The sequence below is a fragment of the Charadrius vociferus genome, unplaced genomic scaffold, assembly GCF_000708025.1.
Source record: "Charadrius vociferus isolate BGI_N301 unplaced genomic scaffold, ASM70802v2 scaffold301, whole genome shotgun sequence".
Taxonomy (NCBI): domain Eukaryota; kingdom Metazoa; phylum Chordata; class Aves; order Charadriiformes; family Charadriidae; genus Charadrius; species Charadrius vociferus.
The window spans coordinates 1,346,565-1,372,086 of record NW_009646842.1 but is presented as its reverse complement, the minus strand read 5'-3'; the positions used below and the strand labels follow the sequence as shown (position 1 = coordinate 1,372,086).

Here is a 25,522-nt window from a genome sequence, read left to right as displayed (position 1 = left end):
AGGGTCACAAGAGGTGTCTTTGCAGCCAGAAGGGGTGAAAACCCCCCAGGGAGAAGCAGTGCCTGCCCCATCTGAACCTCACTGACATGTAGTAGTACCCATATGTCTGTACTCACCATGAGTATGAAATGCTCACCATGAAACTGATGAAACTCCCCGTGAAATGCTGTAATGGGTCCACGCTGACGGTAAAACGTGACTGCTCTCGTTTGCTCATCTGCTTCCTCAGGTTTGGTTGAGGAAGGGTGACACTGGGAGCTGCACCCTTCAGGCTTCCTCATGGTGGCTGGTGGGACCCTTTCAATGTGCAATGGAGGGGCTGGAGCTGGGGAGTCTCCTGGGGGTTCCTGGGAGGCGGACAGGCAGATCTACCCAGCTGCTCAGCTCTGGGCCGTTCCTGCTCACTTTCTGCCCACCCCTGCCCGGGCAGATCAGAAACCCGCCATCACTGTCTGCACCAGCTGCTAGAGGTGGTGACGATGAGAGCCGGGGTCACGGCAACAATTCCAATAGCAGAAACCACAAACTGGTGCGGGCACCAAAGGGAATTAAGTTGTAAAGTGTGAAACTCCATCAGAGAGCAGCAGGGAGCTGATATAGGGCTCTGGGAAGGGTTTTTGATCTTTTCCCTTCATGCAGGGGTTACAGAGTATTATTGGTTCTGCCTCTCACATCTTCTTTGTGAAGTATCACTCCAGAAGTGACAGTGTTAACAAATACAGTGGAATAGACTGCTCTGTAAGCTGAGCTACACGGTCACATGCACAAGTTTTATTTTTAACATCCCAAAACTGCTTGATGTTTCTGCCTGGGCTTGCTCTGTGTCCTCCCATTCTCTCCTCTTTCTTTGCTTGCAGTTCTCCCTTACCCACCTCACTTCAACCCAGCTGAGCGCAACCAGGAGAGCAAGGGTTTGGTACACACACAGGGACTCTATGATTAAGGTAAGGCTTTCTAAGTAGAGTTGCTGTCTTTATTGGTCAAACCTTATGCAATGCAATGGTTGCTGTATCGAGCTATGAAAATCAAGATGTCTTCAAATCAGCCTTAGTAATTAAGATGAAGTAGAATAATCAGACACAAGATGTCTTAAATGACACCCTAAAACAGAGGCAGCTGGTAACTGTGAACGCTTCTGTGACATACTACTCTAAAAAAAAACCCCTCCATAATATACTCAGTGTATTAGCCATAGTTTTCAGCCCTGTATCTGGGGTTTAAAAACACTAAGATGCTGATTCTAAGATGGGAGCAGGGCAGATGATAAATCAAAAATTCAATTTCTGTAATTTTCAAGAAACTCTGAGAAGTAAGACAGGGAGATACTGTAAGGGCCAGAGGAGAGGCAAGAGCAATCTTCTGGCAAAAATCCTAAGCCTTAAAATACGGTGAGTTTTGTAGCTTCAGACTGCAAACTGTATGTTTGTAACTCAGAATGAATAATAAGATGATGAAGTAAGAATCACAAGCGTTGGAAGTACCATTTAGAGTTGTGGCTGCTCAGCAATTTTTATTCAGGAATCTATTCTCTTTTGTTTTTATGACTTAGACCTTGACCAATACCTCTGAAATTCTCTATGCAGGGCATCTGCCTTGGGCTGGGTTTCTTTTGTTTTGCTTAAAACTGTTCACTTGATTATATCAAGAAGTTTTCAGAGAAGTATGTTAATGAGATTGTTACCAGAGCATAAAATAGCACTTGAGCCTAAAGGAAAAAAACACAGTTTGGACCATTCTTTTTTTTTTTTTTCCCCTCAAACTGCAACTAAACTGGAACCTGTTGTTTTAAAGCACTTGCTGAACTCAAACCAGAACCAAACCCATTTCCCAGTTATCCATGCAAAGTGAGAGTTTGCCTGACTGCGTCTCTACCAAGGACAGCCCAGGGACCCTTCACATGCCCGAGGAGCAGCTGAGCAGCTCTGTGCCACAGCCTCCCCCTTCTCCCTCTCCTGCCTGTCTCCCACCCGACTCCCCAACATGCCCAGCACAAGACCCTGCTGCTGGGCTGCCCTGCACCGCACCGCCAGCCCAGGGGACCACTTCAGCACCTGCAGTTTTGGGGTGGGTTTGTCTCAGGTGAGCTATGGCTATGTTGCGCCGGGTAGGAAGGAGGAAGAAATATTGCTGATTCAGGTCTCAGAGCGGGGAGGGCAGTGTGGGGTTTCTACCAGCAGTGCCCTGTGTTACCTGTGCCCCACTGCTCTGAACTCTCCCCTACTCCCCCCATGACAGCACCAGTGCATTTCACTGGACAGAAATCGCACTAGCAAGTTTTGGTGCCTCTTCACTGCATGTATGCAGCACAGCTTTACCAGGCAAGGGGGAGGCCTGATGGTGCAACAGCTTCTCTGGAGCTCCACGGTCCTGCAGGCCAGGTTTAGGGAGCTGAAGAGAAGCAGATGTGCTGCTGTGGGAACCTGAGCGGCACTCAAGCTCTGAAAGGAAAGCCAGGAACGTGCCTGGCTGATCCACTGTACTGTGGACCTACTGTCATTTTAAAGCTTTTTTTTTTTTTTTCAGTATAAAGCAATTCCAGCCTGTTCAGTAACTCTGAACCAGTGGTTATTGCCATGAAACACCACAGGCTCAACGAGCTGATCTCCAGCTAGAAAATACAGGGAGTAGCTCCCTAATTGTCACAGCCTCATCTTTCCATCTTTGGGCTTATCTAACAGGTCAGTTGTCTCACAGAAAACCTTTTCACACTGCATGTCTTGTACTGGGGATTCAGGATTGTCCTGGAATCAAAGTGCCCCTATAAAACCCATGTGGACTTGTTCAAGGTCAGAGCCTCAAAGGAACTATGTCTTGCACATCCTTGCTAGAAATTTATTAGTGCTATTGATGAAGTTTTCATCCATACCTTTTATTCTCCCTTTCCACCTATCCTGGGCTGTACCGTATTCACTGTCTGACTCATTTAAAGCTTGGCCGGCAACATGTATATACAAAATCATTCTGAACGGCAGTTGCAGAGCAGGTGTGCCACGAAGAACGGTGACCCACTATGCCTAACACCCGTGCAGTCGCTCAAGCTGTAGCTGTCCCCGCTGTGGGTGTCAAGATGTGGAGCTTGACTCAACTTAGGGGTCACTGTGATTCCAGGTGGTGGCATTCTTTGGTTTGCTTTTTATTTTGTATCGAAGGACAGGACTTCAGAAAAATTAGGCTCCTGAGAATCATGTACAAATGCGGTACAGTATGGTTTCCAATGGCATAGTGTTTTCTTCCTCAAATCCAAGAAATAAATATATCTGTGTAGCAAAAGGAGACCCAAGCCTGATTTCTTGCTGAGGTTGTTAAGTACGTAGGGATTGAGGAAGAGCACTGCACAAAAAGAGAAGAAAATCACTAGTTTAAGGAGACTTAGATTGTCTCCTAGAAAATGTGATTCTACAGCTGTCCCTGCCAGGGGTTTTGTGCAGGAGGCATGCAACTTCAAGGGAAACATCAGAACCTAAGCATCTCCATGCTTGGTGTGTATATAGGTATTTACATAATTATTTATTTATTTAAAATATTATATTTAATTCTATTTATTTTCATCTTTCTATACTTTAATTCTACATCTGCCAAATAGAAGTAATAGTATCTTTTAACCACAATTACACCTCTAGTACTGCAAAGATAAAGTCATTATTGGTTGTGAACCCCCTCAGATACTAAGATAGTAAATATATTGAAAAACCCATAAGGAAATCAATAACTCCGTATTCACCTCAGGATTTAAGTATTATGACAAAAATGAGATAAACACTACAGACTGCATAACAAGGATTAAAAGAAATAGACAATACCTCCTATCTGCCCAATACACTTCACCAAAAGTATTCACATTCCTTGAAAATGTTTTTCTGTTGTAACATTATATATAAACTTCAACATTCTTGGCTCCAGCATTTGGATGCAAACTTTCCTGAGATTTTTAAGAGCTCCTTCTCACATTGTAAATCTCAGAAATATTGTTTTATGTTCATTTGCCATCTCATCTCAGAGGCACTCTTTAAGGTAATTATGTGGGGGTTTCGGATGGCCCTTTTTGATGGTTCTTTAAAATGGCATCCCTTGATTCTGTGAGAAGAGCTTAGATATGATGTATACGATCAGTCACATATAGCAAATATCAAATAAGAAAACAGCTGTATTGTTTTAGCTCATTGACTGCAACTGAATTAAATATATGTTTACTGAAAATAAATTTTAATTGATGTATAAACTGAAGTTACTGTCACTGAACAGATCTGCTCCAGACACAGACATATCTGCAGTCAAAACAGCAGCTGTATATTTTTAAACCTTACTTGATTTGCTGTCATGACAGTCTAAAAATAAAGATTTACCAAAGTGGACAGACTGTGGACTCTAATTTGCATACTTTCCTTCCACGGTAGCTTGAACATGATTCAAGTAAGCATTTCTGGTTTGATTTTTTTTTTTTCGAACCCAGATCTTGGGAAATTTTTCAAGTTGCAGGGAAACAAGAAGTGTACAGGTTTAGAGAAATGTTTCATCACCTGACATATCACCACACAGGCAGTGTGTCTCCTGCCTCTGGATGTTATATATCAGACTTACTGAGGCAAGAATTTGTAAACTTTCTGCTCAGGGTTCTGAAAGTTGCAGTTTGTGTACTGACAATAATACCATCAACTAAACAACAGACCTAACTAGATCATCAGTTAAAATACAGAGCACCGGATTACCACCAAATCAGAATAGAAGCAGCATTCAAACCCTGATAAATACCAGAAAAGTTTTCTCTCCCTTCTCCCTGTCTTCCAGCTTCACAGATTTGGCAATAAGAAGGGAGGTATAGAAATCGTTTGGCTAACAGAACAGCATATACAAATTGGCGCTGAGGTAAATTCAACAAAAAATGGCAGATCTGAACAATGATGAAGACTTATCCTGCATCTGAATGCTCTGATATGGTCACTTTTGAAAAACAAAGCATGTGTTTTCTTTCTCTACATGTGATTCAGATGGGGTTCGTTTCAGCATGCAACAGTGTGAAAGCAGGCTCCTCTCCAGAAACTTTGCCATCAGCCCTTTCTGTGGTTTTGGAGAACCATAAGGGCTGTGTTTCAGATGTATTTTTATTTATCAATTATTTCTCTCCAAGAGTTGGTTTTGCAGTGGAAAGTATTGTTCACACATTCATGTTTTTATTGTGGTGTAATGTACCCAGCCTTCCTCTGACCTTATGCAAGTCATAGCTGGGACTATTTTTAGATATTATATTTGCAGCAAAATGCTACAAGAATGAGAACAGCAAGGATGCTGCCAATGTGAAATAAATCCATCTGTATCTCCTGCTTCTCGGAGCCGCACAAGAGTAGACGTAACTAAACAGCCTATAGCAGGACAGGTGCCGCCCAAAACCACATGTATTTAAGGGCTGGATGTGGCTGGGGCCGCCCTGGCCAGCGCCCTGGTGTCACCTCTGTGCAGGGACCAGTGCTTCCCAGGACAAGGCAGGGAATGTTATAGCAGAGAGTCACAAAATATTATGAAGGTACTTGAGCCTTATACTTCAGAGTGTTAAGTTTGTCCCTAGCTAGAGGGACCACAGAGGACTTGTTCCTTTATTCTGCAGGACCGTGGAGGAATGGGATTCACTAAGAGATGTAAACAGGTGGTAGTTATTGTTGGAAGTTACAATGGATGGAACAAAGACGTGTTGAGCAATTAATGCACATCAAATTCAAACACAAGTGTGTGGTATTTGGTGACTGCAGGAACCCATGTATGGCCTTTCCCAGACATCTTTCCTTCTCCTGCGTTGTTTATGACTTCCACTGCCTAGATGTGAAAGACGAGAAGTTAAAAGAGCACCTTCAAGAAAGAGAAGGAAAGCAGCTTCACGTAGTATCTCTTCCCCTTGAGCCTAAGCCTACTTCCTTCTGCAGCACAGCACTCCTCAGGGCTAGGTCACTTAAGCCTGGGGTTGCACAAGCACTCACATCTCGGTAAATGACACTATTGTATTTTCTTTAACCTTATTAAAAAAACAACCCAAAGTCTAAATTATTTTACTCATAACGTGTATTTTTTCCACGAGCCAAATGAGAGTCTGCTGGACCCACAGTAGTCCCTACTGCATAGAAAGTGTGGTGCGAGGACTTTTCATAAATCTTTTTCTCATTTTCACTGAAAAAAAAGTGCCCTGGGTCCTGTTTGGAAACAGAAATACAGTTCCTCCTTATCATTAGCTTTTTCCTTTCCACAAAGATTTGCAGTAGACTGGATCAAGCCAGAATGCAACCTCTACAGCAAGGAGCAAAAAGACAGAAGTCTGGACTTTTCTACTTGTAGCAGTTCTTCTTTGGGCCAAGTTACTGATACCAGTTGCAGGTCTCCAGGGAAGCAGCTCCAAGTAGTGGCTGAGCAGCCTCTGGTTCTCTAATCCACCAACTGTGTATGAGGGGAAAGGACCACAGGAGGTCCTCCTACATGTTTCCCCTAAACAGCATCTCTTACGGACATTGTTGAAGAAGACTGCTGCACTGCGTGGACCACTGGTCTGACCCAGAATGCCATTTCTCATGCTCTTAGGTTTTTTACAACAGAAGGCATGCCTCATGGTAATCACCATCTCCATTTACGTGCTGTCGGACTCTATGCTTCTGTTTTCCTGTGTTTAGGGAGAAGTAACAGATACTGCGAGGAATTATTGCAAGGGTAGAGATATTATCAGCAAGGGAAAATGAGAACTTTTGGAAGCAGGTCTCATAAGCGCAATAATTTTACTAATTAAACTGATTTAATTGACTTACTGGGAAAGAACAAAAAAATACCATAATTAAAGCAAAGCAGATCAGTGGTTCATTCTGACACAAAGCTAGTAAACTCATAGTGATATCTCTTTATATAAGGATCTTCATACGTCATGTTCTTGTACTTCTTTTTGTTGTTGGATATCAGGAAAAATTGTATGTCCTTTTTATATCAAAGGTTTTTAAGGGAAGGAGAGGAAAAACTTATATATTTCGAAACCGCATTAATATGGAAACGTGAGAACAGAGAGGCAGTCTTCCTTAAGAAAACATTTAGCCTGTTTATATAATAAAGCTAGTTGAAATTTCTGAAACATTTGTTCTGGCATCCTCAACTTGTTCTTTTAATCCAGTCTGTTGGTTGCAAAATGTTAAATTCATGGAGCTGGATGGTGGTAGCTGAATTTATGAAACGGAGACTGGTATTGTTTATTACTTGCTTCCTGGGACCTTTTTCCCTATTTTCTGGCCCCTTGTGGTGTCACTAACACCTTCATAAACTGAATCTAAAATATGATCAACTTAGGGTCACCCATTCAGTTCTGGGTAGTGTTTGACACTGACTTATCAGAAGTACATAGGATGAACTGAAAAAGTAGAGCAGTGGTGGCCAGTTTTTGTAGGATCATGCTCTAAAATAGTTCCCAAAGGAACAAAGATGGATTCTTTCTCAAAAAGGCACATTCAGAGCTGACCTTGCTCCTGCTCCATCACAGGAAGGGAGCAGCTCTGTTGAGATTAGACCTTTGTCACTCCCCTTCTGCCCTAACTGCACTCGGTGGTGCTGAGCTGAGGATGAGGTAAACCATACCTGCCCTCTTCTCCTCCTTCCTATCTATTCGGCATTCACTGGTGACAGGAAGGGGAAGAATGGTGAAAGGCAGTTTGTAAAAAAAAAGGTGAAAGAAAATGGATCTAACTGGGTGAGTATAACCTTCCAACAAGCTCCCACTGCACTCTGGAGCTTCTCTCCAAAATGCAGACTGAGGCATTGCCTTATTCCAGGTTTTGACACCTGGAAGTAAATGTAGCAAGTAAACCTGCCTGAAGGAAAGTCCCTTGCAGCCTCTGTTCCAGGACATGCAGGCAGAGTAAAGAAGGCTGGGCAAATTAGCCTTTACCCAGGCTGGTTTCCACACTGGGAACTGGGATCATGATAATCCTCACTCTCAGCCTTGCTGGTGTAGAGCAAAGGGAGGTTCATTTGCACAACATTCATGTCTTTATAGGAGGGAGGCCAAATGACCAGCTAATTTTTCTAGAGAGGAGAAAGAAATGTCATCTTTCCTACTCAACCAGTGTTGAGGAATCATAAAATGCTTTGGGTTGGAAGGGACCTTAAAGATCATCTAGTTACAACACCCTGCCCTGGGCAGGGACAACTCCCACTAGACCAGGTTGCTCAAAGCCCCATCCAACCTGGCCTTGAACACTTCCAGGGATGGGGCATCCACAACTTCTCTGGGCAACCTGTTCCAGTGTCTCACTGCCCACGCAGTAAAGAATTTCTTCCTAATATCTAATCTAAATCTACTCTCTTTCAGTTTAAATCCATTTCCCCTCGTCCTATCACTACACTCCTCGATAAAGAGGCCCTCCCCATCTTTCCTGCAGCCCCCTTCCCACCCCCCTCACTGTGCCTCTGGCTATCTTGATTTTAGCACCTTTGTATAGACAGACCCCGTGTAAATACTGAGACAGAAAACAGCTGGCTGTCAAACCATGGCTGCTTCTGCTGGGGTACTGAGTAAGGACCTTATCTATACCCATGCTGCTGTCAGGCCACGCTGTACCGTGGGTATTGCTGCTGATACATGATTGTATGGAATCATTTGGCCGTGGCCTTATTCCCTCTAGAGGCGCATGTGAGCACCTACCACGTAGAAACCAAGCATTGGCACGGACGGCCTGTGGCCGTTCTTGCTCCTTCAGGCAATAACTCTTGTCTTCTTCTCTTTGCTACACACAGCACCGGGCTCAGAAAGCTCCCCCTGGGCAGCACAGGCACTGTGAGAGATGTTTCAACCGGCACTGCCGTGCACCAATTGAGCCCTCCATCTCCTGCATGGTGATCAGCTGCCGCTTTCATTGTGGGGCCACCTTCCATATGTGCAAGGAGGAGGAGCACCAATTGCTCTGTCCCTTAGAGCAGGTCTCCTGCCTCAACTCAGCATATGGCTGCCCTTTTTCCATGGCCCGCTTCAAGCTGGCGAAGCACCTCCAGGTCTGTCCAGCCAGCGTTGTCTGCTGCTCGATGGAGTGGAATCGCTGGCCAAATGTGGATTCAGACACAACTCTCCACAAGAATATTATGAAGGAGACCTTGAATGAAGAGTGCTTGGACACAGCCTTGGCGCTCAGAGACCAGAAGATACTTTTCAGGACTTTGAAAATAGCTGACTTGTTTCCAGAGTGGAGGAAAAAGGATGAAGTGGAAGAGCTAATGGATGAAGCCATGGGTGGGGAAGAAGGTGCTGTGGGCGGAGTAGCCTCTGATTCCCAAGGGGGCGACGGCCAGTTGACCGAGCTCAGCCAACGTGAGCGTGAACAGTTGGCAAAGGACAAAGAAGGAATGGATCTGGGGAGTTACAAAACCTGGGAGAACATTTTCAGCAAAGAGCTCCAGGCTTGCAAGGTTACGGGCTCAGCAGTCAGCGCAGGACAAGAGACAGAGGAGGCTTCCAAGAAAACAGCGTCAGCCCCTCATGCTGCCAGCTCCACAGAGAAGGCAAAGGAAGTACCTGACGGTACAGCAGAGGCAAAAGACCAAAAGCCTGAACAAGTTACACCAAATACAGAAATGACAGGACTGGCTCCCTGGCAAGAAGGGGTCCTGGAGAGGCTGAAGAAGGAAGTTGGTGTAGGTGATTACAACATGTATCTGGTACATCATGGGGGAATGCTCATCCGCTTTGGCCAGCTAGCTGCTTGCACGCCCAAAGAAAAAGACTTTGTCTATGGGAACTTGGAAGCTCAGGAGGTGAAGACTGTTTACACCTTCAAAGTGCCAGTCAGTTACTGTGGAAAAAGAGCACGACTAGGAGATGCACTGGGCCACAAGATGCCAACTTTAGACAAGTCAGTGGATACCTCAGAACTGGGAATAAACCTAGAAGAACTACCTAAGGCAAATATAGTTCAAGCCACACTGCTGTGTGCACTGGAAAAAGAGCTGAAAGGCCACGAGATCTCCGAAGCAAGGGGTATTGATGGACTCTTTGTGGATTTTGCAACACAGACATACAGCTTTCCTCTGGAGCCCTTCTCCTCCAGTGCTGTTCTAGCAGATATTCTGGATGAAGAAAGCCCACCAGAACTCCACGTGGAGCTCTACACTGAATGTGTAACTAGAAGACACAACAAAAGCAGTTCAGCTTTCACGTTCACTTGCAGTCATTTCTTCAGGAGAGACGAGTTCCCATCCCACTTCAAAAATGTGCATGCGGATATCCAGTCATGCCTGGATGGGTGGTTCCAGCATCGCTGCCCACTGGCCTACTTGGGATGTACTTTTGTTCAAAATCACTTCCGCCCTGATGGACTTAAGGCCAAGGTTATATACAGCAAGCCTCTCAAGACATTTGCTATAAAGCCAGAGGTGGACACCCTCCTTGCTGAGTCAGGGAAGTGCAATTCCACTGTGGTTAATCGAGGGAGAAATAAGGACTCGCTGAGCAGCCTCCCAGTGGAAGTGCTCAAGTACATTGCGGGGTTCCTGGACAGCTTCAGTTTATCTCAGCTGTCGCAAGTGTCAGTGCTGATGAGGGACATCTGTGCCACTCTTCTTCAAGAGAGGGGAATGGTCTTGCTGGTCTGGGAGAAAAAAAGATATTCCCATGGCGGTACTTCGTGGAAAGCTCGCAAAAAGGCAAGTGACTGTGACACTGGGAAAAAGGCAGCCATGGGTTCCCTCCAGATAAAACACAAGCATAGCAAGGGATGCTGCATATAAGCATGCAGATGTGGGGAAGGTTCATGAGGTTGTGAATTCGCACCATAATTGTCAGGGGTCGGGGTTGTAAAATGCAGTACATCTAGCAAAGGTAGGAAGGTGTAAATGGACATCTTCTGACATGCTGAAAGTCCCCACCGTAGCTTGTCTTAGGTAACCTGTTTTCATCTGCACTGTTTTTGGGCACTAGGAACTGAGAATTCCTGATATTTAAAGACATGGATTTTTTAAGAACTTGAAGTTCGTGCTCTTTTTTTGTTCTTTACAAGCTGATTTAGGGTATGTCAAAACTAAAACACGCTTTAGAATGCCAAAATGGTAAAGAACAAGGAGACGTGGCTGTGAAAGGAGGTCAGGCGTTCGCATCAACCACTGAGGGCTTTCGTGATTAGTAGTTCACAGGATTGCCATGAGTGTCTGACTGATTGCCTTGTGAGCACCTGAGAAAGCAGCACGGGGATAGGAAGCCACCTTCTGCAAAGCTGGTCTACCACTGCTTGTGCTGGAAGATTACCACCCTCACTGGCTGTGTAGGCAGTCTGAAAGAAATATGTAAACACAGCTCAGTATAAGCCCGGTTGAACAATAGTTATTACAGTTTTTTTTTCTAGCTGATAGCCTTGCAGCTGCTCTAACATAAAACTGTTTGAAAGAATAACACGAGACACTCAAGCATGACCAAGCAGACAAGAAAGAGATCTAGGAACAAATAATTTAGAGATCCAGGGAAGACTCCCAGAAATGATCTAAGGACCTGGCTTTCAAGCAGACCTCTGAGGATCTCCGCCTATTGATTCTTATCAAACGGAAGCTTAGAAGTTTATGACTCTTTATTAAGAGAAAGGACTCTTTATTAAGAGGAATACTCTTTATTAAGAGAAAACATGAAGTGTGGTGAATTCAAAATCTGGGTAACAAAGTTTGGTGGCTGCAAGTTGAATTAGCCCAATCCAAAGCAGGAATTAGCCACTGAAATAATTTACTGGAGGATGTGGCTTCCTTCGGTAAAAGGAAGAAATTCTGCCTGAGCAATCATATAGCAATTAACTTCAGTTATTGCAGCACAATTTCAAACCAGCAGCATTGAATTTAAGGACTGTCCAACCCTTTTCATGTTAGGTCTCTGTACTGGCCCCACAGGAATCTTGTTTCCAATGCACAGATTCTGCTTGAAAACATTCTGTTTGTAATTAGTCTGAATTTCTTGACTACTGTGTATAAGAGCTATGACTACTTAGGACTAGGACAGGGTCAGGTAATCTTAAGCATAGCACACCCGCATACTGTCCTTCTTCCACAGAAAGAAACGTTTTTAGGGAGAAGAACTATGACTTTAAAAATTAATTTGATTTAGTGGTATACAGCAAATATTGAAGTGACTTAATCACAGTCTTATCTCTACATGCTAGTATATCACTAAATGGTACACAGTATCACTGCAAGCAGAATCAAAAAATTTTGCACATTTCTATTTTTTACAAGGGTGTATGTCCTCTAGGAAATAACTTTAACCTTAGATTTCCCAGGCTTGTTCTGGGGTGGGGTGAGTAACAACAGTGTTGTAATGTTAATTACTTTGAAGTTGCTGATAGATGCTTTGGAAGGTCTTTATGAAGTCAGGCTTCTTTGAGATATGTATCACACAAGCATGCTGTAGTCACTTTGCTTTATAAACCTCTTGGATCAGACTGTACATATGATGGAGTTTGCTGTAGAGGTGCAGTGGTCGGGTGTCCTGGATTTCCTCATGCCCTGCACTGGATTGTCACCAAAAACTGTAGAAGGGTATTTGCCCCTTAAAAATGACAGGCGATTACTAAAGCAGCAAAACCAGCAAGGATGAGGTACGTAATAATACAGACCCCATTTCCACTTGCTATGCCAGCCCTGCACAATCAGATGCTCACTAGCCTGTCCTGTACAAGTAATGCACACCCAATATAAGCATATATAGATTTTTAAGATCCTCTTCTATTTTTACAAACATTCCCATTTTCTCTCCCCAATTTCTCTCCCCTTTCCCATATTAGATCTGGCAGTTCAGCAGCCTGTTCTCCAGGGTTAACAAATGGCAGCGCAACGACGTCGCGTGCATGTCGGAGCACCTGAAGAATTGTCCCTTCTACCAAGTGGAGCACAAGACGGACCCCGTGCTGCTGACAGGCATGTGCGAGTCTCGAGAGCAGACTCAAAAGACTTTGGTTTCTACTTTCAAGCGCAGAGTCTGAACAACCTGCTTCCCCTCCACCGTGCTCCTTTCAGGGCCCTTGAAAAGATTTGGGAATTGGGGTGTAAAGATTGTTGCTTCCAACACTCCTTTGGATGTACAAAACTGTCTTCTTCCCAGCTTTGTTTGCAACATCCTGTATCTTTTTTTTTTTTCCTGCATTCATTTAATGGTAAAAACGTCATCCACTGCTCACTGATACCGCGTGCTTTCAGTTTTTGTTTCTGTTCCTTGCTTAATACAGCCTCCTGGAGAAAGCAATAAGGATCTTGTTTGAAACAGCATCTTTGCAACCTTGAAGGTAGGCTGCTGCTCCTGTACTATGTTTCTGAGAGAAGTAAGAGCAGTTACTATACCTAGCTCGACCAAGTCTGAAACACCTTCGTTTCGGCTGAAAAGCTGAGTTCTGGGAGCACAGGTAGATGCCCTCCTGTAGATGCCAGCCTAGGGACTGGTAATCTGTTTGAGGTGTGAGCAAAAGAAAAGGTCCCCCCAAAGTCAAGTGAATAAATTAAGACTCGGGAACTCAGCGGCACAGCCACAGACCATCATTTAGGGCCCTGATTCAGGCAAGCGTGCCTAGTTAAGCACAGCGTTTGAGTGCAAGCCTAAAGCTGAGCTCATGGGAACATTCAAACCAAAGCAAAGCAAACAAACTTGCTCTTTGTTAGAAATCACCAAGTAGCTAGCCGTTTTAGGGGCTCAATTCACTTTTTATATTTTTCGGTTTACTACTCTGTTTTTATTTAAAAATTCAGCAAAGCCATCAAAAAAATATTTGGAGACATTCTTAGAATGCCTTACCTACTCAGTTTTGCAATTGTAAATTGCAAATTGTAATCGTAAGCAATTGTCAAACTATTTGTCAAAGAAACGTTATTTTTTTTTCTGTAAAAGAAAAGGCATTCGGCAACCCATTCAGGAACAATAAGAATAATATTCACTTCAGTTAAATGGGCTGGAGTATGAAGATTTTTTCCTTTTTTACAGAGCAGAAGAATGATTAGGATTCGGTGTATTTTTTCATGAATACACTAATTTAAAAACAGAATGTACTTGTTGAGGCAACAGATGAGAGAAAGCAGGCATGTTACCAAGAGCATCTGTCTTTTTACACTATTTAAACCCGTTTCAGAGGCTTTAGTTAGAAATCTCATAGTTGTGATGGTGGGTGGAATTCCTCTGAAATGGCCGTAAATCGTTTCAGCAGCTTCCAGCCACTGCATGGCCAGAGCTGTGCCAACTCACGCCCCTTTCTTTTTTAGGCTCATAGTCAGAAGTACGAGCTCGGGACATGAGGTCTGGCTTTCATCTCACCGTCTCGGGCAGAAGGACCTTGCCAGGAGCTGAGAAGTCTGCTAGCCCAGACCACTGCTCTCCTTGCCTGGGCTGGCCAGGTGACAACTGGCCTGGATGGATGGACACGCATCGCACTCGCCATCCCCAATCTCAGAATAGCTCTAGGATGGGGCAGACTATGCAAGAAGGAGCCCTCTCCTACCAATAAAGATTGCTGATGAACCTGAGCTGAGTACTTGGTAATCAAAGGCACGAACTATGTGGTGACCGAAACCATGCTGAACGCAGCTCGTCCTTGTCCATACTTGCGGCTTAAGTGGTCCCTGTGAGATTTTCAAATGCACAAAGATGTTTTCTTCTTCAGACACACGCCCTCAGGAACATATTATCCAGTTGTGGGAACAGTGGATTGGTCCCAGGAGCAGGAGTAGCAGCAGTTGTTTGGGTTTTTTTAATGGTATTGTTTTCTGTCCCTAGAGTTACTTTCTAGGAAGTCTCATGATGCTTTACACGTGAGAATAAACTTGTCTGCGCAGGTATCCTGTAGAAAACACAACCAGAAGCATCCCAGTTTTATGCAGAGGAAACTGAAGCAAATGAGCACAGGGAACCTAAGCTGGGCCAGGAGCAGTTGAAGCTGGGTGCTCTGATCCTTCATCCTATGTCCTAGCCACTGCTCAAAACCAAACTGGCCATCCCTTAAAATGAGTTACAAAAATTCACCTGTCCTCAAAACATCCCCTATGAAATAGGTTGCCAAATACTATCACCCTGTTTTATGCAGGGAAGATGAAAAATGTGAGAACATAGGGCCACATTTCCTAGACTGGCCTCTACATCAGGACCTCATCCTTCGTGTATCACATACCTGATTTTGAAAGATGCTGAGCTGCAGTGCCTCTACATCAGGACCTCATCCTTCGTACCTGATTTTGAAAGATGCTGAGCTACAGCATAATGTGTAGCTGCAGACCACAGCAGCTGCAAATGGATGTCCAAAAATCGTGTGCCAGTACCTATACTGGGTGCACTCAATGGAGACACTCAAAGTTATGGGCAATTTGGGGAGGAAAAAAAAAGATGCTTTAAATGATAGGGTCTCAGAGTAAGTCAGTATTCAAGGCTGATATAAGACACCATGAAAAAGTTAGTTCAACCTGTGAACCATGTCGCACCTGCTCAGCCACTTAGCTGCTCTAAACTGATGTAGCTGCCCTGAGATTTTGGTTTATGTTAGGTTTTTAATGAGCTTATTTTACCTTTAGTGCCAGTGTGACTGAGTTAGAGACAGAAATGTCACAACCTCTACTTCTTGGGATCAGGCAGGGTGTACATTACTTCTAGGAAGCTGGACTTAAATCATTTTCCTTCTGGTACTGCTATAGGGTTTGCTGGAGAGACACGGGCTGTTAATTCACAGAAAGAGAAAGAGACAAATTCACCCCCATGAATACATACTTCTGTAAAATGTAAATTTGGTTAAGTAACCTTCAGCATATATGGCAGAAGTTGAAAATCCACGGTCATCTTCAGGTTAGTCAGGTTAACCTGACCCTGCAAGAGGAAAAGCTATACAGGGAAGTGAAGATCACGCTTGTACCAGTGTATACCCAGCTGGCAAATTCCAGCTGGCAGCCACTGCTGACTTTATCTCGCATTTAACACTAGCTGAGAGCTGTGAACTGGTGTCAGATGCAGTTTAATTAATCAGAGGATGCATGCCAAGCTATGTCGATGTTGATGGTCCTGCTCATCAGCAGAGTCAGCAGAAGCTTTGTAGAGCTGCAAGGAACTGAACTTGCCTGCTATATTCATTGAGGACAACACCGACTTAGTTAAAAGGCAAGAAGCTTCGACTTGGGTTCAGCAAGTCCTTAGGCTCCTAATTTAAGCTCGTAACTTGACCGATGGAAAGTTAAAACTCTTCTTAAATTTCAACTTGAGGGATTTGATTAGAAGAAACAGGGCATTTGGTGTTTTTCAAAACAGGTCTTTTGCTGTGGTGGGATCTGAACTGGAAAAGAGGACCCAAGTCTAGCAGAGCTGTGAGGTTGCTCTTGGTCCAGACCTCACACTCCAGACCTTCATGGCTTTGACCTCATTTGTGCTGCCCACATGTCTCATGCAGGGTGAGAGCAATACTCCACACACTCCAGGCTGATGTGTTTTGCAGTGTGTCCACTTGTTGGAAGAATGGGAACAGAAACGATGGCATCATGGAAATCAGAGAGGTCAGAGCAGGGCAAAAAGGCTCAGGACAAGATGGGAAACGGGAAAGGTAACAGCTTTGGATAGAGAAGACCTGCCTGATGGTAGGTGTCATGGAGAGAGACAAGTGGAGAACGGTAAAAGGGCACAGGAATGAATGGACATGGACCTGGGATGTGGAAGAGGTGGTGCGGCTGCACATGTTTTGGAGGAAACGGTTCAGGCACTAGGAGAATAGGAGTGACATTGAGGAGAGCAGAGACATAAGGGGAATGGAGAGTTTAGTTTAGTTTATTTGGTTTTGACTGACAAAGTAAGATATTTGGATGAGCCTGGTACACTCAGTGAAAGGCAGACTGGTTTGAATTGTAATTTTTACAGTGGACCTCACTCTGTGGAGCAACCTCTGTTCTGGGTTATTCAGCCAGCAGAATGTTGAAACACAGGCTGAGAGTCCACTGTAAAACCGTGAATAGTCACCAGTTCTGGTGTTCCTCCACCTTCAACATTTGCTGCCAACAACAGACTTTCTGGATGAATGCTTCTCCTCGAGGAAGGGGCTGGAAATCCCCAATCAGTATTATACAGTAACATGGGGCAGATGATAATTCTTAAGGGGTGAAGGGGTCGGTCACCGGCTGACATGTATCATGAGTCTGGGTTAGAGGGAGAGATTACTTGCCAGGCCTCCAACTCACAAAACTGAGTGAGCACAGATAAGGTGATATTTATCTGAACAGTGTTTGTTATTTTGCAAAACTCTGTAACTCCTTGTTGCTTTCTTAAGAATAAAAATTATTATGTTAAAAAAAAACAACCAAAAAACAACAAAATCCAAGTATTAGCTTGTTTTCTTAGTTTCGTCCCATTCATGTTTGCTTTGCTTTCAAATCAGATGTGGTAGTTCCTGTACCCTCATTCATTACGCTCCTTTTCTCTGCTCCACTCTTCACTATATTTTTCCTGGTTGAAGACTATCATTTGTATCTATTACTTATACTTCTTTTAGATGTATTTAATTTTAACAATTATTCTTATATTTTACCCCATCCTCTTTGCATAGCCACTTTCTCCTTCCTGGTTCAGTTAATTACTTCTATGAAGAACTTTCTCTTCTTTTAAAAATCCATTTTCCCCATTGATATTACACTATGTCTACAAACATTTGAAGAGTTTTCTCTGCCGATCTCTCTCCTTACTCTTCACCTACTTCTAATAACCTTGTGGCTGTTCAGCCAGGCAGCTACAGAGGGATTTTTGCTTCTTTACTTGGGGTGCAAGTTCCACAGCCGCTGTGCATTGCCCAGAGAAATTCTGGGCTTCTTTCACATCCAGTTTCCTTACTGCTACAGTCCACGTCAAAGAGTTATCTTAACTCCTCGATGTTTTGTTTTTTTCTTTTGAAACAAAATCTGCATATACACTATGGCCCTATTCTTATTTAGCTTCCCACTTAATTTATATGCAAGGAAATTATGATCACACGCTCCAAATTTATTTTTGATGACCACCTGCTCTATGACTTGATTGCTATTTACCACTAACAAATCTTTTGTAGGTTCAGTGATGGTTTTGTGAAGGTATTTGTTGTCTGTCATATTGAGAATTATAGGCCTAAGCCCTGTTATGATCATCAGAGATTATTCACTGGTCCATAACTCTAAAGTTAGTTTCTCCATGGCAGCATAGTTCTTACTGGGATTTGTCTCTTTTAATATTAGCTCTCTCCCTACATATCCAGTTATGAACTTGAATGGTTCACAGCTGACTCTGAGCTGCACCAGTGGAAAGCCTCTTTTAACTTTCCAAGTTTCACCAAAACAACCTATAGCATCATTCATGTGATGATAATGCACTGTCCTCATCTTCCTTCCTAGCAGTCCTGAGCAGCAGAGTATTTTAATACCAGGGACAAATGTTACTCTACCAGATTTCTGTTACTTGCATGATAGGTAGTTTACACCCCATATTAGCCAAGGTCTTCTCAATAGTAGCAGCCGATATAACCAGGGGCAATGGCAACAAGCTGAAGCTTGGGAGGGTCAGGCTGAATTTCAGGAACAATTTTTTTACCAGCAAGATAATGCAGCACTGGAACAGGTACCCAGCAAGGAGGTGGTATCTCCACCCTTGGAGGGTTTCCAGACTTGGTCGGACAGAATCATAGTGACCTGACTGAGCCAGAGCCTGGATCACAGACCTCTGGAGGTCTCCTGCCATCACCACTTCTACGATTCCGCATCATCACCTGAGATTGCCTGTAGTACACAGGCACCTGCCTCCCTGGCCTCACCCGCTTCCCTTAGCTGAACTAGATAGCCCTTTGGCTACTGGTATTGTCTGCTGCTGCTTCTCTCATCACAATTAGTATACGCTTTCCCCTTATTGTTGAGGCCTCTGCCCATCGATACCTCCTTATCTGTCATCACATAGTTATTTAACTGGTTTTCGTCTCCCTGCCTATGAAACAGATACACAGTCCTCTCCCAGCAGCTGCGGAATCACTGAATGGCTCTCTTGAACATGATACCTACGCAGTAAAGTTACATTTACCAGACAGCTTAGTAAGTTGCACAACTTTTTACCAGAGCTGTTTTAGGCAGGCTGATCCAGCATGCAATGGATTGCAACTCCAGAGAACAGAAGAGAGTCCCAGCTTTAGCAGATGTCTGGAAGGATTTGATTATAGAGAAGAGTTTACTGCTCTGCAAAAGAAAGTCTGTCACAACTGCTGTGTTTGAACCTCTCTGCAGGCAACGACCCACAACTCGTTTCACAGCCACAGCACAGGCTGCAGACCTCCCCCAGCTCCTCTGTGTAAACAGCTAATGGGAAAATTTGCTGAAACGCAGTTTTGGCCACACTGGAGCAGACAGAGGAACACGTCAGAGAAAGGAGCCTTGCCTTAGCAGACACCTCTGCGTTTGCCTGGGGTGAAGGAGTTGCACAAACGCTTGTGCTGTGCTTTGTTGGCCAACGGGAATATGTGGGTGCCCTCTGAGAGCACACAGATAATGCCAGATAATAACATGTAGGACCAGGGGAGCAGAGATGAGCGCATCTCAGATTGAAGAGGGATGCAAGGACTCACAAGGTGTGCTGGTAGGTGTGTGTTATTACCCCAGTGAGGCAGTGGGAGAGCCATGTCTGACAGCTCAGGGCTCCTAAGCATAACTTCAGCAGCAAAAATTAATATTCCTTGTGAGGCTGTTCCAAGAAGGAATGAAGTGGTGAGTGAGGGTGGGATTGGGATGCAAGGGGTAAGTCTGTATCAGGAACCCGTATCTGGCCAGCACAAGGTGCTTCTTGGGCTGGTTTTCAGGAAGTTGTACTGGAAGAGCTGGGGCTGGGGGTGATCATGGTTTCCTGCAGGTGTGTATACATGATTATAGCAGCAAGGGTGAGTTGTGTTACTGCAGGGCTGGCAAGGCTGTGAAGAGGGGAACAGCCCAGCACAGAAGCAGCCATTTTCTCTCCATGTGTCTGAAAGACAGGGAAAACCAATAGTTAAAAATACCGCCAAAGCTCCTCCGTTTCTTCTCTCGCAGCTTTTTTTCCCTGTGATGTTTTTTCCCAGGAAGCCAGGGTTGACTTGGCGGCTGGTGGTGGCACCACACGCTGCTGGAGGCTCAGGGGAGGCTGGCTCACTGCCGCACAGCAAACCGCCTTCTTTGCAGCTGAAGAAGAATTTGCAGGGAGACAAAACAAACAAAAACCCAAACCAAGAACAAACAAACAAACAAAAAACAAACCCACAACCAGCTTCAACCTCCAAGACTCTCGCAAAGCTAGAGCCTTCTAAAAAGCAAGTGGACAGAGATGTGGCTGCTTTCAATGGCTGCTCAGCAGGTCCGGAGGAGAGGAGTGCGCACGCCGAAAGTGCGGTGGGAAACGCTGATACAACATTGCCTTAAAGAGGGATGCGGCAAAAGCTGCCCAGCTGCGGGTTTTGGGATGCTCCTCGATCCCAGCTGATGGCACACCACTTCCCTGCCGCCTCCAGCCTCCCGTGCTCGGCAAAGGCAGAGTTAAGGGGTTTAAGGGTCGGGGCTGCCATTCCGCCAGAGCGAAAGTGAAAGGACGGGCAGCGCTGCGGCCAGGGCCCGGTTTGGTTCCCGTAATGGGAGGATACCGGGGCTCGGAGGCAGCCGCGCTGCGGGGCAGGATGGCAGAGGTACTGGTGCTGTGGGCAGGACGGGGAACGGGGGCGGGGGCCGGGGATCCTCCTGCTCTCGCACACCCTCCACCACCCCTTCAGTGAAGGTCTCACAGGGAAAACTAGGGTCTTCCTAAAGACCAGAGGAGGGTGGCGCAGGGCTAGAGGGGTCCCCTGCCAGCAGGGCTGGGAGAACAACCCCAAAGCTGCCTCCAGCCCCCAGCCTCTCCCCTATTTATCCCCCCATCCCAGAGAAACTCATACGCTCGTCTTTGTTTGCAGTGGGGTTCACGCACTCAACCGGTTCTTTTCCTTCCCTAAAGGGCTGTCGCAAGCTCCCACAACAGCGCCTCCATTTCGCAGGGTGGATATCGCCCTGGGCTGCTCCTACGTGGGGGAAGACGTACAAGGCTTGCGGCGTGCCCCGGGTGGCTCGTCCTCCGAGCATCCTGCGACCCTCGTGCTGAGGGGCATCAATGTGAGAGATGACGGGAGCTTGGATGATGTAACTGAGTACAAAGTCCCACAGGAAAATCGTGACCCCTCTTCTCCCATTGTCTTTGAAGCCTCAGGTGAGAGGGAGGGCTGGGGTGGGAGAGCTGCTGCCGGGGTTTTGGCCACTTACATGCACTCAGCTTCTACAAGATTTTTCTTTAACTGAGTTCAGACAGTTTTTGAACGGCCACTAAAGTTTCACACATGATTTCCTAAATTCAGCAACTGGGACTAAGAAATGAACTTTGTGGAAGATGTTGAGGTACCTGTTGAGGCACCTCTCTCCTGCTGGGGCTATCCTAGATTGCCTGTCTCTTGGGAAATACTTTGTCAAAACCAACTCGGGAATTATGCCACTATGCAGTATTATTGCACCCATAAAGACCGTGCACATCTTCAGTCATGTGGGTGTTTTTTGCTAGCAGGAAGCGTGGTGGTAAGTGGGCATGAAGCAGAGCTGTCCTGCTCAGAGGGCCGCCTGTGTGTGGCTTGGCTCTCCTTACTCCACTCATGGGTGCCAACCTGCAGTCCAGCCTCTGCAGCCCTTGCTTCACACGTAACTTTGCAAAAACAGTCAAGCAAAGGTCTGAGCCTGTACTTTGCTGTGGTCTTCTTCGCTGCCCACAGAGCTTATTTGCAAGCGTGTGCTTCAGTACAAGCTTATTCAAGGTTCTCAGGCATTTTCAGAGAGGAAGCTGAAGGCCCAGCAGGATCCATTAGCCTGGGTCCAAGCTCTTGTTCAGGTGGTGTGGATGGACTGTGCATTGGTGAGTTCAAGCGCACTACAGCCAGGCTACCGTCAGGCATTGCAGACACTGAGTTAGTTTCCAGTGATGTCCATGGAAAGCGTGTAGGTCACTAGGATGCTTACGCCTATGCTTAAGCCCATCTGCGATCAAAAGCACAGATACAGTGTCCATCCAGTACATCCAGCTGCTCCCGCCTTCTTGCCACCCTTTCTTTCCTTACCTGGGAATCTGCTCTGTTTACTCTCCTTTCCTAACAGCTTCTTTTGCTCAGAGTGAACTCTGTGCAATCTGGCGGGATAAAATACAACCAACAGACAGAGGGGTGTAAGACAGTCATGACAAACCTCGCGTATTCTTTGCAGGCCTTCATCTGTTAAGCCTAGCCTGGCATTTCTGTGCTCTGACTGACCCCAACAGCGCATGATGCTCCTCCAAAATAATGTGTCTCATCAGCTTGCACTTTCTTTCCCCTTTTGGATTCAGACAGTTAAGCCTCTTCCTCTATCCTTGCAGCCCAGTTGGTATCCATCCCACATGCAGAGTCCCTGCTGCACGCAGACTGTGAAGGGGAGGAGGTGAACTGCGAGATCTCCCCGTACAGCTCCCAGTGGGCTGGCCAGGGGCCCTGCCGTACCTCCTGGTTCATGGCCACCCTGCAGCTCTCCAGCGGGATCAGTATCGTCCTGGTGCTCAGAGGACCCCACTGCAGCAGCCAGGAGGAGGCAGAGGAGCACAATGCAACACTGCACCCAAAGCTGAGGATTCCTATGAGCAAGGAGGGGACGTTGCTGACCACAGGTGACCAGATGGCCCAGGGTACCCCCACAGCCCTGAGGGACATGAGGGGAGGGGACCCTGCCTCCCTAGGATTCCCCACCTCTCACCAGGACCCGAGGGGTGCCAGGAGCTGGTGTTTAGGGAAAAAGGGGTCATGCATATTGCCCCTCCCATGCCTCCTCTCAAGGTTTCCCATGCCCTAGCCCCTGAGGATGACAAGCACCTTCAAGACCATGACGTGCACTTGGTGTCCACCTGTCTCCCTGCCCCACTAACCCCACCAGGCTGGCTTCCTCCAGCTCTTCAGTCCACATGGCCCCTGGGGCATCACATAGACTGCCTGTGCCTCCTCCTCCAGGTGTGGAGTTCACTGCCAGTCCTTCCACCAGCCCTTCCGACCTGAGGGTCCCTTCTTTAATGACATCTGTTTAACTCTCTGCTTCCCTGTGCCCTTCTTTCTGCTTCTAGTTGAATTTCAATCATCATCACGCAACGCTTCCCTGCACACGCACCTTGGCGGCTCAGTCACCCTCGACTGCCGCTTTGCCTTGGCTCCCGGCTCCTCGCTCTCCTCCCTGGAGTGGAGGAGGCAGCACCAAGGCAGCGGCCGCATCGTTTTCCAGTACCAGGTGGGGAGCACAGGGCCAGCAGCCCAACCAAAAGTCCACGTGGATGTGGCGGAGCTGCTGGGGAGTGGAGATGCATCACTCAGCCTGCAAGGAGTGAGCGTGGGAGACGAAGGGACGTACATCTGTTTGGTGTCCACCCAACTGCACAAGGCCCAGCATATCATCCAGCTGCATGTGGCCGGTGAGGAAGGGAAATGCCTTGGGGCAACAGGAGTCCCATGTCCCCAGGCACTGAAACTTTGCCCTGCACCCTTATCCCATCGCTACCAACACTTATTGTCACAGGCAGCCCGTCTTCTCTCCCTTGTGGATGGGGACTTTGGTACTCTGCTAACCATACGTCAACTCCCTCTTTATCTCCTCCAGAGCCTCCAAGAGTTCGTGTCATTCCAGCAGTGGTGTCATTCGAGAGAGATGTGACGACTACTCTGACCTGCAAGATTGCTGGCTATTACCCCCTGGATGTCTCGGTGAGCTGGACACAGAAAACTTCTGAAGATGACACAGAAGTACCTCTCTCACACGCACGTTTCTCCAGCCACCGGCAAAGCCGAGACGGCACCTACAGCATCACCTCCTACCTCAGCATCAGCTCAACCACAGCACAGGCACCAGCCATCTACAGCTGCCATGTTTCACACGTGGCCCTGGCAGAGCCCATCTCTGTGAGTGCCCACCTTAAGGCACCAGGTAGGTGTCAGGGGTAGAGGGGCGAGCTCTTCATCCTGCCCGGACCTCCTCCCACCTCATCTACCCACCACAGGGATCAAAACCTCTGAGTCACACCACATCTGCCTGTTTCTCCCTGCTTTCCTTCTAAGGTCACCTCATACCCATTCCTCTATCCTCCTCTTTCCTTTGCCTTTCATTTCTTTAGCTTTTATTTCACTCCCTGAAGCTTTTGGGGAGCAAGTGTCTCATTTCCTTCAGAGGAAAAGAGATTTTATGACCCAAAGCGGAGCACCAGAGCAAAAGTTTGTAACATGTGGGCTGGACCCTGCTGGACAGGCACAAGAAAACAGCCATGTCCCAAGGAGTTAGATGCCCAACTGGACTTGATGTTCAGCTGGAGACCAATGCTGCTTGAGAACTATAGCAAAATACCCTTCTCCCCATTGGAGCTGTTGGGGTTCTCACTCTCCCTGCTGATGGGAGATTGCTCCTGTGTCTTCTCCTGACCCAGCAGGGAAAAGCAAGCAACACTGCAGTTTAACAAGTTACAACACTTAAGTCCAGCCAGGATAACTGGCCCTGGGTCTGTGTGGCTTTAGCTCACGTGTTTCATGTCACAGCTATGTATCCGACAAGAGCATTAACGTGGTCAGTTGCTGGGGGAGCTCATCTAACTGTGACACCTCGCTGGCTGTTCAGCTGCTCCAGCCAACCTAACATCACTGATCCTCCTCTTCCTCTACAGAGCAAACGGGATCGGAAGGACTGGTGGGGGCTTTCATTGCTACCGTCATTTTCATCTTTGTCCTCTTCATTGTGCTCAGGAGAAGAGCAGGTAGGAGCTTAAAATACTGAGATGCTTCCCTCGTGGGTGAGATGTAGCAAGGGACACCTTCCTCTCCCCTGCACCTCCGCTCAGGACAGATGGAGGTCAGGATGTCCCAGGATCCTGGAGGGGGAGGTGGGGAGCCAAAGAGCTGGAGACTTATTTCTGGTGGAAGGCGGCATGAGGTGATGTTTTGCACCACTTTGGTCTTCCTGAATCTTACCTGAATCTTTTTTTTTTCTCTCTCCTTTTTAGCTAAACCAAAGTCTGAGCAACTTGTAAGGACTTCAGAATAGAAGCCCTTGTGTCACCCACTTGCACTCCTTTGCCTCCCATCTCTTAACACATACTGCTCAGGAGAGCCAACCCTGTCCAAATATTAACAGAGCTTTTGGTCAGTATGGGAGAGGTAGGGCTGCCCTTGGTGGAGGAACTGAGTGACCAGTCAGAGGCGGACTCACAGAAAAACACGTCTTCATCTTGGGAGGGCAACATCGATAGCCTCAGCTCTTTGCTGGGATGCTGCGTTAGATGCAACACGCATACATTTTTAGAAAAGCTGCTTCTCTGGATTTAGGGAAAATTCAATTGTATATAGGTGAATGTATGTATGACTGTATATATGCATGTGTATACGCAGGTATATGTATGTATGTGTACATGTAAATAGGTATACAGCATTTACACATGTATGTATCTCTAGATGTATATAGGTACATTTGGTTAGTGCCTATGAGACAGGTGTTTAGGTAA

The 25,522-nt window shown here is 46.2% G+C and overlaps 2 protein-coding genes across 2 annotated transcripts; both read left to right on the top strand.

Annotated features, from left to right (window-relative positions):
• Positions 1-310: 310 nt before the first annotated feature.
• Positions 311-12,959, top strand: FBXO40 (F-box protein 40). Its single transcript, XM_009893057.1, is given in 5 exon segments — positions 311-497; positions 858-910; positions 912-944; positions 8,749-10,647; positions 12,762-12,959. Coding segments are annotated over 5 exon segments (2,370 nt in total).
• Positions 12,960-14,532: 1,573 nt separating this feature from the next.
• TAPBPL (TAP binding protein-like) lies at positions 14,533-25,065 on the top strand. Its single transcript, XM_009893046.1, has 10 exons — positions 14,533-14,582; positions 15,523-15,586; positions 17,475-17,522; positions 20,254-20,344; positions 20,945-21,193; positions 22,379-22,663; positions 23,111-23,452; positions 23,638-23,961; positions 24,689-24,778; positions 25,025-25,065. Exons 1-10 carry the CDS (start codon positions 14,533-14,535, stop codon positions 25,063-25,065), a joined length of 1,584 nt encoding a protein of 527 aa, XP_009891348.1.
• The last annotated feature ends 457 nt before the right edge of the window (positions 25,066-25,522 follow it).

Coding starts and splice junctions, on each gene's coding strand:
- TAPBPL (XM_009893046.1), top strand. CDS start 14,533: ATGCTGAACGCAGCTCGTCCTTGTCCATACTTGCGGCTTAAGTGGTCC. Junction 20,345..20,944: donor GAGGAGTGCGCACGCCGAAA/GTGCGGTGGGAA, acceptor CCTTCCCTAAAG/GGCTGTCGCAAGCTCCCACA. Junction 21,194..22,378: donor CATTGTCTTTGAAGCCTCAG/GTGAGAGGGAGG, acceptor CTATCCTTGCAG/CCCAGTTGGTATCCATCCCA.